Source organism: Strix aluco, chromosome 4 (genome assembly GCF_031877795.1).
Source record: "Strix aluco isolate bStrAlu1 chromosome 4, bStrAlu1.hap1, whole genome shotgun sequence".
Lineage (NCBI taxonomy): Eukaryota > Metazoa > Chordata > Aves > Strigiformes > Strigidae > Strix > Strix aluco.
The window spans coordinates 120382935-120400506 of record NC_133934.1 but is presented as its reverse complement, the minus strand read 5'-3'; the positions used below and the strand labels follow the sequence as shown (position 1 = coordinate 120400506).

The 17572-nt window shown below is 38.7% G+C and overlaps 1 protein-coding gene across 18 annotated transcripts in view; it reads right to left on the bottom strand.

Moving 5' to 3' along the window:
• Window positions 1-4798: 4798 nt before the first annotated feature.
• The window catches only part of MARK3 (microtubule affinity regulating kinase 3), a 64177-nt gene continuing 51403 nt past the window's right edge, over window positions 4799-17572 (bottom strand). For 7 of the 18 annotated variants that reach the window (XM_074825190.1, XM_074825195.1, XM_074825192.1 and 4 more), the window contains 4 exons: window positions 16673-16930; window positions 14272-14298; window positions 9496-9540; window positions 4799-7296 (listed from right to left, as the gene is read on the bottom strand). In XM_074825190.1, the coding sequence (XP_074681291.1) occupies window positions 6951-7296; window positions 9496-9540; window positions 14272-14298; window positions 16673-16930 (676 nt within the window). In that variant the 3' untranslated portion in view covers window positions 4799-6950. The remainder of the gene's footprint in view (window positions 7297-9495; window positions 9541-14271; window positions 14299-16672; window positions 16931-17572) is intronic. The other 11 variants (XM_074825193.1, XM_074825200.1, XM_074825209.1 and 8 more) reach the window with 4 other exon arrangements.

The following is a 17572-nucleotide window of genomic DNA, read 5'->3' as shown; positions in this document are numbered from 1 at the left end:
AAAATATATATATATTTGACCCAACAAATTTGCTCTGGTGGCTGCTTCCAGATTGGTGATGAGGAACAGAACTTCCCGAGAGCAAAATTCTGCTTTTGCTGCACCCACTGCACAGCCACGCACGAAACGATGAGCCCTGCGCACACTGTTCCCCATGACTCCCACCACAACCAACACTTTAGGGCATCGCCTTGCGAGGTGCAGAAAAGGGCAGCAGCTGATGGACCTGTACCTGCAGGAAGGAGGGGATGAGTCTCAGGGCTCCATCATAGAAAGAACATGGAGGAGCCCGAGATTGACTGAAATAAACAGCTTCTCCATCTCCACTTGCTGAACCCAAACATCCCAGTGATAAATATTAGTACCAGTCACTATTAATCCCCCCCAGCAAAATTTTGATTACAATAAAAGTGAAAGCTGCAGCAAAATATGTGATTTGAAAAAAATCCTGAGCAAATAAGGAAGTTTCACTTCTTGCCTACTCAAAGCACAAGCAACAAGATTTGTTTGAGGATTAAAACAGACTGCAGGCATGGAAAATGCCAGGCATAAAGCTTTAGAGTTACTTAATACAGTGAAATATAAATGGCAAGTGATCCCAGATTATTTTAGAAAGGGCTGGCTGCAATTTACAGCCTTGATTAGACTGATTACTAAAGGATGAACAGCAAAATAGCTTCAGTAATTAAATTTCTGAACAGGAAAACAAAGATTCTTACTCTTTAAAAAGCTGGAAGTAAATTTAAATATTCAGTATTACTTTTACCCTTCTCAGCAGAAAAGCCTGCTGCAGGACATGGTCATTTTCTAGGAAAGGAGACAGAACAAGGCTTCACAAAGAAGTGGAAAAGGGTTTTGCAGCCCTTCAGGTTTTCCATGGCAAAGCTATGACCACTTAACTACACCTCAGCTCCGAAAGCAGTAAAACATAATGAAAACTTAAATGTAGCATTGGGGTATTTTTCAGCTTGAAAAATACACAACTTCCGTCAATATCTTGTGGTGCATTTTTCCCAATACTTTTAAGTCAAAGTTGTCCGAGCAGATGATAACACCGATAACCGATGTGAAATTGCCGCTCTGCATGGAGCAAGTGATTCTTGGAGTTCTTTTCTAAAAATACCCCAGATGAACACCAACCAGAGGGTGTTTCTGCATTTGAGAGACATCCTGTGGCCACTACAGACACTGCAACGTCCCTCTGCAGCTCACCTTTCCTTGCAGGAGGGATCATCCATCCATCCATCCATCCATCCATCCATCCATCCATCCATCCCTTCATCTCCCCTCTGACCCTGCCAGGCAGGCACCCCACGACACCAGCCCCACTCCTTCAGGCACCGCAGACACAGGACAATGAAAACACATGCTTTCAAGTGTCTCCAAGCTCCTATCAGGCTGGTGTTTTTCCCATCTATGTGGACACATGTGTGAAAGAACTTAATTTCATGCCTTTTGGCTGGGTAAGCTGGGTGGGGGGAAGTAATTCTGTGCTTAGAAAGACTTTGCTGTTTTGTAGTTGATTACAGCATTCATGCTGAGCTGAGGTCTTGGTAAGAGACACCTCCAACCAAACAGGACTTTACCTCAAGATAAACAAATAATTGAAAACCGTGCAATTGTAACACCAGTAGCATTTTACTTTCTGATTTTGCATCCCCGTATGCTTTAACAGAATTATTTTCTTGGTGAGGTATTTCATTATCTGATTTTATTCACCTCATACATTCAGTGTGATCAGCAACTACAAGGAAACATGAACTGTACGAATATTTTGGTTTTATGCCCTGAATTTCATATGGATATTATTAAATGATGACATAAGGGTATTAGTGGGATAAGAACTGCAACATTTCTATGCCTTGAAATTCAATGCCATGGTTCCCACAGCAACCATAACCATGGCCACTCTGCATGAATTTTACATCCGAGTCAGAACACACAGTTCCAAGTGCTCAACACACAAGCAAAAACGAAGCAAAAACATTTTTTTACCTGCAATAAATATCTTACCTGCTAAGTCACAACCACTACAAGGTGTTAATGGCACCTGTAGGTGAAGGTGAACTCCCAACAACTGGCAATTAATGCCCTGAACACGGCTGCTGAGCACAGATACAAGATTCAGTGTTGGTGCTAACACAGCTTGTTTTCAGTTATGGCCAGAACAAGCGCCCACTGTTTGTACCAAAAGTTAAAACATTCTTAGAAGGTTAAAAAAGACCAATTAAGGGTCTTTCACATTCTTTTGCTTCAAATACCATACTGTTTCAACTTCAGAAGCACTGGGTGAACAGATTGCTCCTCCATGGTTTTGTTCTTTTTATCCAGCCCCTTGGCTTGGAGGCAGTATCTGGTAGTACACTGAGAAGAGACCAGTGGAAACAGAAAACCATCGAGTTATACAATTAAGTTTAAAGGTTAGCTTTTTTCTGCTCTTAAATTTGTCAGAAGTAAGAAGTACACACACACAGAGAACAATTTCTCTGTCTTGTGTTTCTTGGATTTCTCTAAGCATGTACTGCCTCTGTAATGCAGGACACTAACGGGCCTTTGGTATGAAGAAGTGTAACTTTAAAAAAAATTCTTATTAATTGCACTAGGTTGAGCTTTTATCCAAAGCTTACCCCCCTTCCTGGTGGATGTTTCTTCTCTGAAGCAATGGAGTAATGGTCAGTGGTGAAATCAATGAAGCAACTCACTGCTACCAGAGGGAAAAATTCCAGTCAAAGGTAGAATTTTCACAACCACACTTCATCAGAATATCAGATCAGGGGTTTAATTGGCAGCACCAGTGATGTGTAGTAACGTGAGCTTATCTTTATAGGAAAACTCCAGGGCTTTTCTATGAAAACTTACAGAAATGAGAGTGTACTGACAGTTGAAAATATGGGAAATTGCAAATCTATATGTTTAAAAAGAAACGTTAATCTACAGTGCAATCAGCTTTCCAAAACTGTATTTAATATTTCCTAAACATCTGCAATGTGAATTAGAAAACAAAAATTTTACATTAGTGTGACACCACCACCCCCCCCCCCCCCAAATAGGAGAAATACCATCTACTACTGAGATTCTCTAAATATTTAACTCTTTAGATTACTAAGAAAAGACATCGTCTTGGATAGCTGATCATACTTTAGATTACTAAGAAAAGACATCGTCTTGGATAGCTGATCATAGAGTACAAAGCAAGAAACACACAACCACCTCCACCCTTGAAATACAGAGAACACCACTAATTCGTAGGCTGCCTCTGCCCACAGTCAGCAAGGTACCTGAGCCCTTCAGGAACCAAAACCAGCACAACCAAGCGGGTTTTAACTCAAAGCAGCCATGTACACACTGCTGCTCCAGACCAGGGCTTAACGGAGAAAATGGTTCTTCATGTTGGCTGCAGTCCTAATTAAACTGCAATCCACGACAAGGTGTATGACACAGCAGTTGTGGGAAAGACTGATTAAAAGTCTCTACACATTATCCCAACAGGCCCACGTATATCTGAGCTTTAAACTGAACTGGAGATCTCTATTTACATTCCAGATCTGCTACAATCTTTCCATATGACTAGAAGGACTCCTGAACCTCTGACGTCATTTCTTTAACATAAACGTGTGGATACTATTTTCAGGTATTTTTTTTTTAATAATCTAATTTATCTTGACAAACAAACGCTGCAATTAAAAACTATAAGATACAATATCTCACTATATTTAATCTTGAAATTTCACTGTAATACAAGAGAAAAAGGAGAACCTTGCTCAAATCTGTACTAAAAATCTTTGAACCCACAAAGACTGGACCAGATGTAGCTTGAGTAAAAGTAGTACACAAAACGCTCAGACCAGCAGGACTAGCTGTTCCTCTAACCTACTCCCCTCTACTTCTCAATGTGGTCGAGGACCTTAGACCTTGTAGAGGTCACAGACTGAAGTGTTTTAGAGAACTTAAGTATAGGGAAAGTTTGCATGAGAGAGTTCATCTGAACTTGTTTGCTCCTGCTCAGTGTTCAGATATTTATTTTTTTTTAAATGTATGTATCTTTAAACACTTTCATTTAAGGCAGTCAACTCCCCTGCAACCAAGACTAAAACTAATAATTTTTCTCTGACTGACCTGGTAACCAGAAGACATCTTTAGCGCTGGATGACATGGGTTTTAGCAATACAATCGTTTAGTCACAATCCCATTACAAACACCCCCCAACACACCATTCAGACCACACATTCCAGTACACCAGTCATGCCATTATGTAAAACCACTTCTTGGTTGCTAGACGCACATCTCAAAACACCTAGGCCTGCTGCTACCTCCTCACCACACACTGACCTCCAATTATTTTAAAAACTTGTCTCTTAAGGAGAGAAAAAACAGCTATAGCTGTGCAGAGTCATATCAGCAGCAGTGCCAATAAACCTACACAGATCCCCAAGGAATATGAACAAGTGAAAGGCCTGTGTTTGGGAAGAAGTTCGTCTTTGGTTTGGAGATCTGAAGAAAGCAGTTTTCATTTCCAGGCAACTCCTAGAGGCTTCAAAAGCAAGCATGCAGTATGCTAAAGAAACAAGGGTATATTCTTGCAACTTGATAATTTTACAAGGCATTTGGGAAGGAAGCTGTTAAAAATCTGTTTCCTATTACAGTAAGTAAATTTTCTTTAATACCTCAAATACAGATTTACTCTGAAAGAACCTGTTGAGAATACTTTAAGAAAAATACTCAAATACAAATTTTAAATATCCAAATTATGATACCGGTGCACTTTTTAGAAACAATTACATACTTAACAGGTGAAGTAGGAAGAGAGTATTTCAGAAAACATTTAATATGAAACCTTTTGGAACTTCCATCAAATACAGATTTACATCATTTACCAGAACACTTTTTCAGTTCAGACAACAAAGTGCACCACCAGGTGAAAAAAATACATTTGGAGGAGTGCTTAAAACGTAGGAAGTGAAAGGATAGGTGACCATTCACCTGAGAAAGTACAATGACTGCTCTGAAATGTCTTATTGCTATTACAAAATGGAGTTTTCATGGAAAAAAACCATACTGAGCAGCACAGGCACAGGCAGAGCACTGAAAGCCAACTGAACTCTGGTAGCACCTGAAGTTCTCAAGCCATGGCATGATACAGAATATACAGAGAATAAAATGCAGATTCAGGAATATTTACTACATTTAACAACTATGATTACCCTTTAAACTAGCATAATCAATACCAAGACTTAGGGGGAAAGAGAGAGGAAGTCTGCTGCCTTCACAGACCACAGATCACAAGAACTAACTTGCAAAATATTAAGGATTTTGCATTTTCACCTTGGGTCGAATCTGAACTGTGTACTATGAATAACTATTAGCTCACTGCAAATTTAAAATGCAAATTTAGGCTCCAGTTTAAAGCACATGTTAAGTACATGCTTAAGTGCTTCTCTGAAATATAACCATAAAACATTAATACAAAACGTAGATAATGCAGGATATTATCTACAGAAGTCCTTGATGACATAAACCGAGTATCAGTAGGAAACAAAGCATGAAGGAATCTCTTCATTCTAGCTTGCAAAATCAAATCCGGCTCACCGCAGTGATGGTTAAAAAGCGGGGACCATCCCAGAGTAGCTTCGTGTCCTACAGAAAGCTAGCTGGCCATCAGAGAGTTCATCAAGGGCGAGTTTCCACCCTGCATGTTAAAAGAGTGACAGTGGACTCCCTCTGCAGAAGCTAGAGACGCAACTGGCACAAAGCCATCAAAAGCAATACAACCAGAGCCAAGAGGAAGCACGCTGGAAGAGAGCTGCAAGGAAAAGTTTTAACTGCTACTGCCTATGGCTGTAGTTTAGCAAGTTGGATGTTATAACAGAGGAGATCAGTAGCCAGTCTGATTCCCACTTTTGGGTTTCAGTACTGCGCGCGCCCAGAACGCAGAGGACAGCACTGCCACACGTGCAGCAATACCTCAACATGGCACCGACTCAGACATGGCGACTTGCATCAAAATACAGTCGTTATTGGAGAGTCCTTTTGTGCTTTGTATCAGTCTGACCTAGTCTAAGGTGGAGAACTTGGTCTGAAAGAAAAAGTCACTAGTCACCATTTAGCACATCCTTTTAAACTGCCTCATTCTGTAGAGGAACGGTGGAACAACAGAAAAACGTTCTTAGCTGCAATCAATACTCATAAGCCAAAAGGACAAAGATACATTTTTAGTAGCTTAGCAGAAGAATGGAAGCGTTTACCCAAATTTTAATGCACAGATCAACTACATTTTAAAATTTGATTCAGACTTAAATAATAAATAGGTGGGCAAAATATAATGCAAGACTTACTCAGTAAAAGTGAATTTTTAATAATCTCATGAGATCTACTTAGAAAACAGGACTAATAATGTTCACAACCATAAATCCAAACCCTTCACACACTTTTTTTTTTTTCCTTAACACAGCAGTGAACTGTAAACCTGCATTTACTGGTTATCGCTTCAGTTACTTTAAATATTAACTCAAGTGTTTCCTCCTTGGCCATTTCAATTTTTAGCACCAAAATTAGCCCAAAAAGAGGTACTGGTACAGCTTGATGTTGTAAATGAATTGTTTACATATAATACTTTATATATTATACACACATACTGTACATTCACACGTCCACACAAACGGGAGGCATATTTAAATGAATATATTCTGTGTTTCAATTTGTTGTCAAAGACTTAGGAGCAATGGAAATAAAGCAGAAGGGGTAATATTTTACATAGTAGGCAACTTTAATGCTGTAGTGCACTTATAAAAAAGTCCAACTCTCCCTCCCAGCTCAGCAGCTTTTTTTTTTTTAATATCACTATTCAGAAGGATGCAGAAGTTATTGCCTAAATGTTATTCTATACATTTCCATTGGAATTCTCAAAAACACTTGAAATTGCTAACTAATTTACAACTTAACTATTTTTCTTGTTACAGCTTTAACTCATTGGCAATTTTGGAAGCAATGTTTTTAAAAGCTATGGATGTTCCCGATATCCGCTTAAAGCGAACTCCATTCAGGGACAGTCTTGGCAGTTTACACACCTCCATCTCCCACTGTACAAGGTTTTCCGCATGCCCATCTCCATGGACACAGAAAAGCAAGAAACGCTCTCTTTGTTCATAGTCACAATTATTGGCATCCAGGACCTTTCGTATTTCCCTCATCATGTCATTGGGATCCATGGAGCTGGTGGTTTTCATGCTCCAGGTAAAACGCAGCGACCGAGGCTTGGCTTCCTTGTTCTCGTCCTTCTGATCCACAGCTACATTGCGGCTGAAAAACAGGAATTTATTAGTTAGCAGGGCCAGCTACCTTCTCCACGTTTCACGTTAGTGAAGCAAACTAACACTCAACGCACACTACCGGTATTAGAGCAGCATCTAGAGGCTCCGGCTGCGAGCAATACCCCGCTTTCCTAGCTGCTGTACAAACACACAGTCAAGGTGAAGCATTAGCGGTTGGGGCTGAAACGGAGGTATGGTACGACGGGTGACACAACTGGAAGTCACTGGAGTCAGGAGCATGAGGGAAATGACCTTGCAGAGGTAGAACTACATGCATCACCTATGACTTGATTTTAAGGCAGGTTCTGCTCAAACCCCTATTCTCAGGCCACGTGGACAGCTGAAAACACCAGCTGTGTGCTAGAAGTTTCTGGAACATTCAAATAGCGGCGACTTGTGACAAAAATGTGCTCAGCCCAGGTTGCAGGAGTGCCAGTCCATACACAATGGGGATGAGCCTGTGCAGAAAGATCCTGGGGGTTCCTCCACACCTCCTCCTGTGCAGCAGGTTGGACACCAAGCACTGGGAGGGCCCACGGAGTCCCACGGTAGTTAGCTGCCAGCAGGACGAAGGGCAGCAGGACTGGGGGACCTTGCCAGGGGTCACCCACCTACTGCCCAGGGCCAACATGTGCCTCCCAGTTCTGGGCTGGTTTGGTTTCACTCTGGCCTTTCTGCACTGTAAGTGTTTGAGATGATCACTAGAGATCCACCACATTGTAGGCTACTGGGGTCACCTTTGATAGGGAGGAAATACTTTGTTTGTAAGTTGTCCAGTAATTTTTTTTAATATCAATGACTGATAGAGGTAAAGCGACAAAATCTTTTGCTGCTACAAGCTATACAGCTAAGTGAAATGCAGGAAGGAGTTGTAAGTCACTATTAGACACCACCTCAACACTGTTAGTAAAGATGGTGAATAAGAAGGTTACTATTACTGTCACAGTTCTAAGAGATAAAGCACAAAACACTGTGGCTGCATTTCCCAAGCCTGAAACTTTTTTTTTTAGCATTAAAAAAAAGCTTTTCCTTTGGTAAGGATAAAGTTATACAGGACACAGAAAAACGTTCCAGAAATTTCTAGTTAGCAATGATTCTTCTACTTCAATTAAAATCAGTGGTCACGCAGCTAAAGAATAAGGAAATTCTTTATATAAGAATAAATAAAATATAACAGATTTGTCTTACGAATATTTGCATGCTGTCAGTTGCCTCTTCAAATGTACTTGTCCTCAGGACACGAGACTTAACAAATATATTGACTGTCATGCTTAAATATTTTCTGAAAAAACCTAACTGACCCCAAACCATGCAGTTTAGGTCTCATGTTGAGCTTCAAAGTTCAATTTACAATATTAAGTCAGGCTTTTCTTTAAAATAGTTGGCAATGAATTTCTAGTTACATAATGCTTTTCCTCTACCACCATTAAGCAGGCAATTATGAAAAAGTTAAATAAAAAGTGATAGCAAGCTCAAAACTACCTAAATATATTTCTCAAAGATAACCTATTTCATAGTTTTACCTTGTATTAGAAAGACCTCCAGTAACTGAAAGAGTCACAGGATTATGCTGTCAAATCCAGCTACATTATTCACCAGATGTTATAAAATTCAGCAAGCAAATTAAAGAGTACTTTGTTTTGATTTTAAGGTTTTAATTTAATAAGGCTGTAAGGGGATAGGGGGAACACCAACTTTGATTCAATGCTCATTTTATTTTGGAAAGCTTTTTCTACTTCAAAACAGTTGGCAGAACCAGCACAAGTTTGATCATTTCCAGTATTTTTTGATATGTAGATTTTGGAAGAAGAGTATAACATGAAAAATATTGTTTAACTATCTGTGATTTTGGAGATAGGAAATATCTTGTCACCCTTCAGTGGTTATCCCACACGTTTGCAGCCTCAGTAGAGACCACTTACCTACACATCTACAAGACAACAGCAAATTATAACGACTAAAATGCAAAAAAAACACACAAGGGAAAAGCCAACAGGAAAGATGAAAGTTTAGAACCAAGTCAGTCAGTGCTTTAATAGCCATTTTGCAGACAGAAATGCTTCTTTGTTTAGTTTCAAAGCCTTACACAAAACAAAAGCTGCTGTCTGAAGCCACTATGCCACATAATCAAGGGGAGAAAGGTTCAAACTCACCTAAGTAACATTTTAAACAAAAATTTTACCCTCACCTTGAGCCCTCAAATCTCCCGTTCCTCTCATATTCAGTCGGGAGCCTCATTGAAAAGAATGCAGAAGCAAAAGGAAGTGGGAAAGAGAAGACAAATCTTACACTACAATATACAATATCTGAGTAGTTGCTAAAAGATATTGCAATCATATCAAAGGTGTGTTAAAATACAAAGCAACAAAGACGTAAAGAACTTCGTCGGTTAGACCAAATTCAGAATAACACATCGACAAGCCAAATGGAAGTTTATAAACTACAGTTTTTAAAAAAACCATAACTAATTTTTACAATGTATATTTATACGTATTAATACTGTAGAACACTAACTCACTGAATAAAGTTGAGCTTCTAAAAGCAAAAAATGTGAAACTAAAGTTACAACTTACATATTGAAATTACTGTATTATTTAGTAAATACCTCCTAAAAGAGAAATAACTCCCAATCACTTTTAGGCTAATGATATTTAAAAGTTTTACCTGGGAATACAACATATATCCAAAAAAATTCCCTATTTACAGACAAGTCTGGTCACCCTGTGTGTTTGCACGCACATGAGACCTAAGGTATTAGGTGTTTAAACAACACCAAACACCTTAATGCAAAAGAACAAGTCGCATATACATTTTAACAAAAGTTTAGAGGTAAATCCAAGATTTCTCAAGCTGTGGTAACTCCATCCTATTAATTCCCACACTGACGCATCTTCCACATCTAAGAGTAAGCTTAAATCTTCTGTCTTCTTGCATTGCTTAAAGCTACATCACTGATCACTACCATTTTTAAAAAGCCCAGTATCAAGCACAATTAAGGGGAAAATCATCTTCCTCTACCCTTCCATTATTGCAGTACCATGTTTCAACATCTCAGCATTAATTCTGCTAACAGTGAAGCTCCCTTTATAAGGCTCTGACCAAGACTACCCTGAGCTAGTACATGGCTTCACTGAATTACATAAAGTATTAAAGCAGTTTGGTTGACAAGTGTCTAGGGGTAGGAATGCAAGACAGTGAGTTTATTTTCTGATGCACAGCAGTATTTATGTAAGGGTGGGGGGGGTGTTACAAGGCTTAATTCCCTCCTTCCCTTCCTTTTGAGGGTTGCGGTGAGGAAACAGGCTTGCAAGATGACTGTGCAGTCCCTGTCACGAGGGCACAGGAGCTGTTCTAGCACTGTGAGGAGCATGGTGGCAGCACTTGCTGTACAGGCTACCGGGCCTGCTCCTCGTTCAAAATTCACTATTCATTGCAACAGAAATCCAATTAATAAAGTGGTAAGTCACTCAGCTACGAGCTGCTTGTCACAACAGCATCCGATGAGAACCCTGCTCTCTGAGGTACTGCGCAGCACAGTATGATGGGGTCTCTGCTAGGAAATGTTTGCCATTGATTAATGAACAGGTGTCACAAGCAAAAAGGATAAGGAAGATAATGAAAACAACTGACAAGTCCTCAACTAATTCTATTGCTTCAAAGTGGGTTTTTAATGGTAGTTGTTTTCATGAGATCTTGTGCTACTTATCTATGGTGGATATAGGAGAAGGTGGAAAAATATTTTTAAGGTCTGAGTATATAGTCCATGAACTCATCCTTTGAGTCCTACAACTCTGTAGGACTGAGAAGAGGTAGGTGGGAAGAGAGAAACCATCATGTGCACCAACTGAACAAATCCACACCTTTCAGACGATCTGGGAAAGGCTCATTTTACTGGGCAAATCAAGCAACAAAGTTTGAAGACACTGCTCAACTGAAAAATTGAAAGTACTTGAACTTTAAAGACCCTACCTACTGTGTTCCTATGAAGTGGATGATGACAGTTTTAAGAGCTGCAAGAATTTATGGATTATGGGGTTTTTTGGGGTTCTTTTTGAAACTTGCCAAGCGTTGTAGAGAATGGGAGCATAACCAGTCCCCTCAACAACGCATAATCTTACTGTTACTGGAATCTAGCCAGAAAAGTCTGGGAGGAAAAATCCCTAAGGAGGTTCTTAGACCTCTTTTAGGTTGAAATTAAGTCAAACTCTTCAGTTTCCAAATCACTGTACTCTAAATCTAAGAAAGGTCATTATTTACAAAATACCTGCCACTTTGAAATAATAAACACTCTTCCATGGAAGCCTCTCAGAAAATCCCTACTTTGTTCAGTTTTTCCATGCATCAGTGTTCCATTCATTTAGCATGAGGAACTGCATTTGGTGACGTGCACCCTCAAATATGAGTCATCATGCCAAGCTTTGGAGAGCTGTGCCAGTCTCTCTAGATGCTCCTTCCTCACGAAGGACACGGTTATGGTCCAGTTCTACAACCCAGCACTGCTGCTTTGGGAACAGTCACTTACTGTACTGCCAGTATTGTTTCAGCGGGTCTGCAAGTCAGATGCAGCCCTGAGGCCTCCTCACTGCTAACAAAATCTTCACTTCTGCACGAACCGCAAATTGCTGGTTTATGCTCTAAATTTTCTGCTTTTGCTTGTATTTTTACATAAATTAATTTTATGGACCAGCACGCTCCTTGGTCTTGAGAATGGAACAAATATATAGGAAAGTTATGTTCTCATTTGTCATGCAATGCCTATACACCGTCTCCTTCATGGTTTGTGAAAGGCTTTCAAAAATAAGAATGTTTCCATACATCTGTCCTGAGTTATGCTGTGTATTCTGTTCTTTACATCTTTGTACACTCTGTGTTAAAAATCCAAATAAACACAAAGAAAACTGTCTAAAAAGATACAGAAAAACAGCAAAAAGTGAGAGATGCTAAAATAAGATCAATTTATGGAAATGGAGAAAAGATGCTGCAATAAAACCCAGAATATAGAAAGTAATTTTTGATATCAGAAAAAAAGTTAGGACTTGGCAAGGACAGTGCATGGTACAAGAGATATTTCATCCCTCTGTGTACTGAGGTAGTTTAAAAAGGAGTGACTGATTATCTACTTTTGTTCAGCTCCCTAGAATGATGTTGCAGTACTATATATACATACTATTGGGTTACAGTAGTTCTTCCAGTGTCAAAGAGAGTGAGCTTAGGTAAGATTCACAGCATATAAAGCAAGAAGAAATTGCCAAAACTCCCAGCATTTTCAATTTAATTTTGTACCTACATACAGATCAGGTATGGAGGGACACCACGCACACTTAAAACAGAATTTAAAAAGCACAGTCTGGTCCTGTGTAGGTGGTGTAAGACTTTGCAAATCTCTTATTCAAGACATATTCATGGAAGCTGTAGCAGCTATTTCCACAATAGTGTAAGATTCCTGGCCTCAAGTCAAAAGAAAATTTTAAAAAATTTAAAAATTACCTTTAAGTCTCAAATTTGAACAGCAACCTTCTAGTTTAAAACTGTACTCATATTAGCATTTTCTATCTTTCTTCAGAGCAGCAGGGCAACAAACTCATATGCATCCAGTTGTGGAGGTTGCACAAATCACTACCCTTTGTTTTAAAAGCAGTGTGACTACAGAGAGACAAAAGCTCCCTCTTACGAAGCGGTATGTACCCCACAGCTTATGATGCACAATGGGTTAAAACTATTGCCACTGCTCAGTTTCATCTGTATGTTGTGTTGGACGGTTTCTATCCTTAACAGTTGGTGCATGTTCCTTTTCTCAAGTCAGCTGTGACAATGTCAGCCAACCCAACCAACACCAGTTCTAAACACAGTTGTGTTTGGAAGTGCTCTGATTATTATTACCGTGGCATGGAATTTGCTCATTTAATCAGGTAGGGTACCTTTAGGCTCAGACTGTACATAATAAACCCAAATTTAGGCATCAATTTACATATCTCAGGTCTCCCTAATCTAAGTATTTCCTTGAATTGGTCTGACAAACTCCAAATCACAGTCACATGCGTAGCCTTGCGTTTTGAAAGTCAAAACAGATGTCTGTTTTTTGGCCCCATTTCCCTATTTTTGATCAGTGGTTGGAAATTGAAAGTATCCCCCCTTCAAGAAGCTCCAAGATATGATAAAACTAAACAGAGTATTACAAAATTCTACTGGAAAATTTACCTGCAGATTAAAATTGTATAATCAGCTTCCATTAGTCCTAATGGAAGGATAATAAGATATACAGCAGCTTGATTCATTCCCAAATTGTAAAACTAAATTCAATCCTTTGGGCTTGAAATGTGAACCAGATTTCTAAGCTTTTCCCTTTTGTTAATAAATTTGCATAGATGTTATACTTTATAAACAAAAAGTGCTCTATTTGTACTTCATCTGCAACTCACTTCAGCAAAAGCATCCCATTTTAAAATATATACAGCCATTGCATCTTCATCCAATCTTTCATACAGAACTGTCAGATTCACAGCTGCTTTCTGTTTGTTTCCTATTGTAACAACTACAGACAACACTTCAAACTGATTTTTTAATAAAATATAAAACAAGGATAAGAGAATGTAAATTTAGCATCACTTACCTTTATTTGCTTGTAAACTTATGTTTTGTTTATACTTTCATCATTGTTATCAAACACCTCATTCTTCAAACATAAGCATGCTAAGTGTATTAGTACAGAGAACAGAATTACTTTCGTACTACCAATTCTATCAAAGAAAGAAGAATTCACAAGGCATGCTCAGCATCTTGTTATACAGGTGCCACAGATTCTTAAGTATCATCATGAGTTAATGGATTTATTCTATGCTTTCCTCTCAAGAAAGAAAGTATTTAGTTCTCAGCAGAAAGTTTAGTTTTCAGAAAACCAAGGCTAGAAAGCCAAATCTGTTGTTAATTGCAGGAGCCACTTTTTTTAAATATAAATAAATCCTACCTTTTGATAAACCTGAATGACATGTTTCTAAAAGAAATTAAGCCAAAATAATCATTAACAAAAAGTTTTGTACAAAATAAATTGAAAAAGCTATTTAGAGTGAAACATGCAAAAAGATCTCATTTAAAACGCACAATGAAATTACACTTCAATACATTCTGAGATTAGGCAGATGACTTAGGGTCTGAAGAGTCAAACTCTTAGCATTGCTACTTGTAAACTTGATTTTCTGGGAAATATGCCACCAGTAGCTATTATGAATTAAAACATATACTGGTGTCAAAACACTTTAAAACTCATAATCTGCAGGGTCATATAAAAATATGTTTGTATTTTCTTCATGTATTTCAAATAGCAAAAATTAGTAACTTTACTATAATTAGATCTTGAGTATCTTCAGTTAGGTTTCTCCTTTCCTTCATAACATTAGGTCAGCCACGCTGTGTCAAAAACTGTCTTAAATGTTTAGTTAATTTAGTGGCAGAAGCTGTAACAATTGCCTACACCAGAACATAAGCAGTTCATAATCAAAAGGATTCTGATTCCCCATAGCAAACGCTAGAATAAATTAACAGGTTTCAAGGGTTTTTTTATTTATTTAAAGACAAGAAACATAACCATGTCCTCTGATGGCACTATCCACCTCCTTAGTCGTTTGTACAGGACCTAGTATAACAGAGCCCCAACTATAAGAGGTTCCCCAAGTGCAAACTTAACCATCTGTAACAGTGCTATTGTGTTACAACTGCATGTTATTTAATCAAGTCCAGATGGAATTTAAACTATTGTCAAAAGTAGTGAGGAAAAACTTCTTCAAGAAAACCACACTGCACTGCAAAAGTTGGAACTTGGAGGTAATGATAGAAGTTTGAATGCTGCCTAAACAACTGAGTGAAAAGCTTACATGTTCACAGTTTGAGTGTCCACATTTGGAATGTCAGATGGAAAATGAAGTAAGGATATTATAAACAAAAGTACAGAAAGAAAGATGTGCCAAAAGGATGTGTCTGATTAAGCCTTCACTTGACAAAAAGCAGATGACTTAACTCTTAAAAAAAATTAAGATTAATCCTTTATCACTCTCAACAGAAAAAGAAGAAAAAAAAGCAAAAAAAGAATTTCATACAGCACAGTATTTCCTAGGGAAGTGTTAGCTGCAGAGAGCTGAGCAGGGTTAAACATTTACCAAAGGCTAGGCTGTCACATTTTTGTTTTTCACATAAACGGCTTCTACATTTTTAAAGAAATTTACTCTCTAAACTGAAATCAGCTAGTCATGAAAAACTGGACTTTGGCTTAGCATTATTTTGTAGGAACGGGTGACTATGAAGAGGATGCTGAGAGGGAGGCATGTATAGTCACAGAACAGACAGGAAGGGAACAGCTTGGTGCTGATGTGATATAAGCCTGAAACAAAAAGCAGGCAGGCCAAGATCAGAATTTTATATTCCAAAAAATTTCACATGATGAGGAGGGTACACAAAAGCATGGAGATTATCTTAAGGCAAAGATAAACAAACCCTCACTTCTGCAAACACAAGTTGCATGTATCAGAGTGGTCTGAAGTATGCAGTATGTGAACCGACAGGTTTTAAATACACAAGGAAAACAGGTGGTTTTCAATTTTAGGGTTTGTAGGAACTAATTTAAATGATGCATGGATTGAAACTAGAAGTCCAATTAGAATAAAGACTGTTAGTGCGGGAACAACACCTGCTTAAGCTGGGCTTTGACTAGACCAACACACCTTCACACCAAACCCAGAATCTGCACGTGAACTAAAGGTCAAAACAGGAGTAAGTTTTTCACTGTTTGACCAGACTCCTGCCTAGACTGAAGACATAGTACTGCCATGATTTTAATATGACCTATGCTAGCACTACTGCCAAAAAATACCTTTGTTTCCTGCCTCTATCCTTTAACCTGCGATATTTCTATTCATGTGTTGCCAGCGAGATTATTCTGGAAACACTGATAGCCTAAGTGACTGGGAAACACAACCTGAGCTTCTAACGCTACATTAAATATCAAGACTGGGATCCTAGTTTATGCCGCCTACAGACAGATCATGCAGTCAGAGTGAGCAGCTTTTGAGCTGAGCTGAAATGTTTCAGCTCTGCAGCATTTGTACCTCAAGACATGAGGATGAAGAGCACGGAAGAAATAGCACAGACCAAACTGTCTCACTTTTTATCCCATTTGATTCAAGTGCTAAAAACAAATGGCTTCTGTAACCAAAAAAGAACTATAAAAAAATCATATGCCAGTGCATTTTAAGATGCAGAAATTATTAAGCCATTAATCAGAGAATGTGAACAAAACAACCTAAGCAATGAACTACTAAGTATTTCCACTACCTGATAAAGAGGAAATGTTGCATTACCATTTTTAAGAGGCTTACCTTCTTGTTAGTTTTGAAGTTAGTTTACTAAATAGATTAGTGGAACCCCTCGTTCGAGTCTGAGAGAGTGGTGTTGCTTCATGGGACAGACTGGGGGAGGCTGGCGGTCCATTGTAGGTAGCAGTACGTCGCTCTCTGAGCTGGCCGTGGAAAGTGCTCCGACTAGCCGTTCCTCTGGGGAAACGAATACGATCAGGTGTGGTTGCACTGCTAATGCTGTGAGTTGAAGCAACAGGAGTTCTTTGATCGGGAATAGTGCTAGAGCAGAAGACAAAAAACAACGCTAGAACTTCTTTACAGAAGCACTACGGTTCTGCAGGAAACACAAAACACTACGTTCTACACTAAAGCATAAGGACACACTTTTATATAGGCCAGGGTTGGAAATACCAACATTATTACAGCACCATATGGAATCAAAACTTGTAAGAAGTTAGGATTAAAAGGCTGCCGAAACAGAAACCTACATAGGCAGAAAAATGCAACAGGAGTATCCTGGAAAACACCAGATAAACTAGGCATACAATGTTTCACTGAGAAGACTGATAAAAGAATAGATGAGTAAGGTTTCCTCCCAGGAAAGATAAGCAATAGGTAACTTTAGTGTCTCTCCCTCCACATTCTAGATATACATCTTTGAAAAATCTTGCTAATTTGAAAGTATCCAACACAAAATTCTCTACAAGCGAACCGCTCCAAGTAGTGAAGTCCTTCAGGATACACAGTTAAAGTCTCCCAAACTTTGACAATAGGGAATGTCCAATACTCCTAACACTAAGGAAAAAAATTAAGGTTCATTACTGCAGGATTATGTCACAGACAGCCTGACACACCACAAGACAAATGTAAACAAGACTAAAAAAAAAAGAGGAAACACACATCTTGTGGGCAATATATACT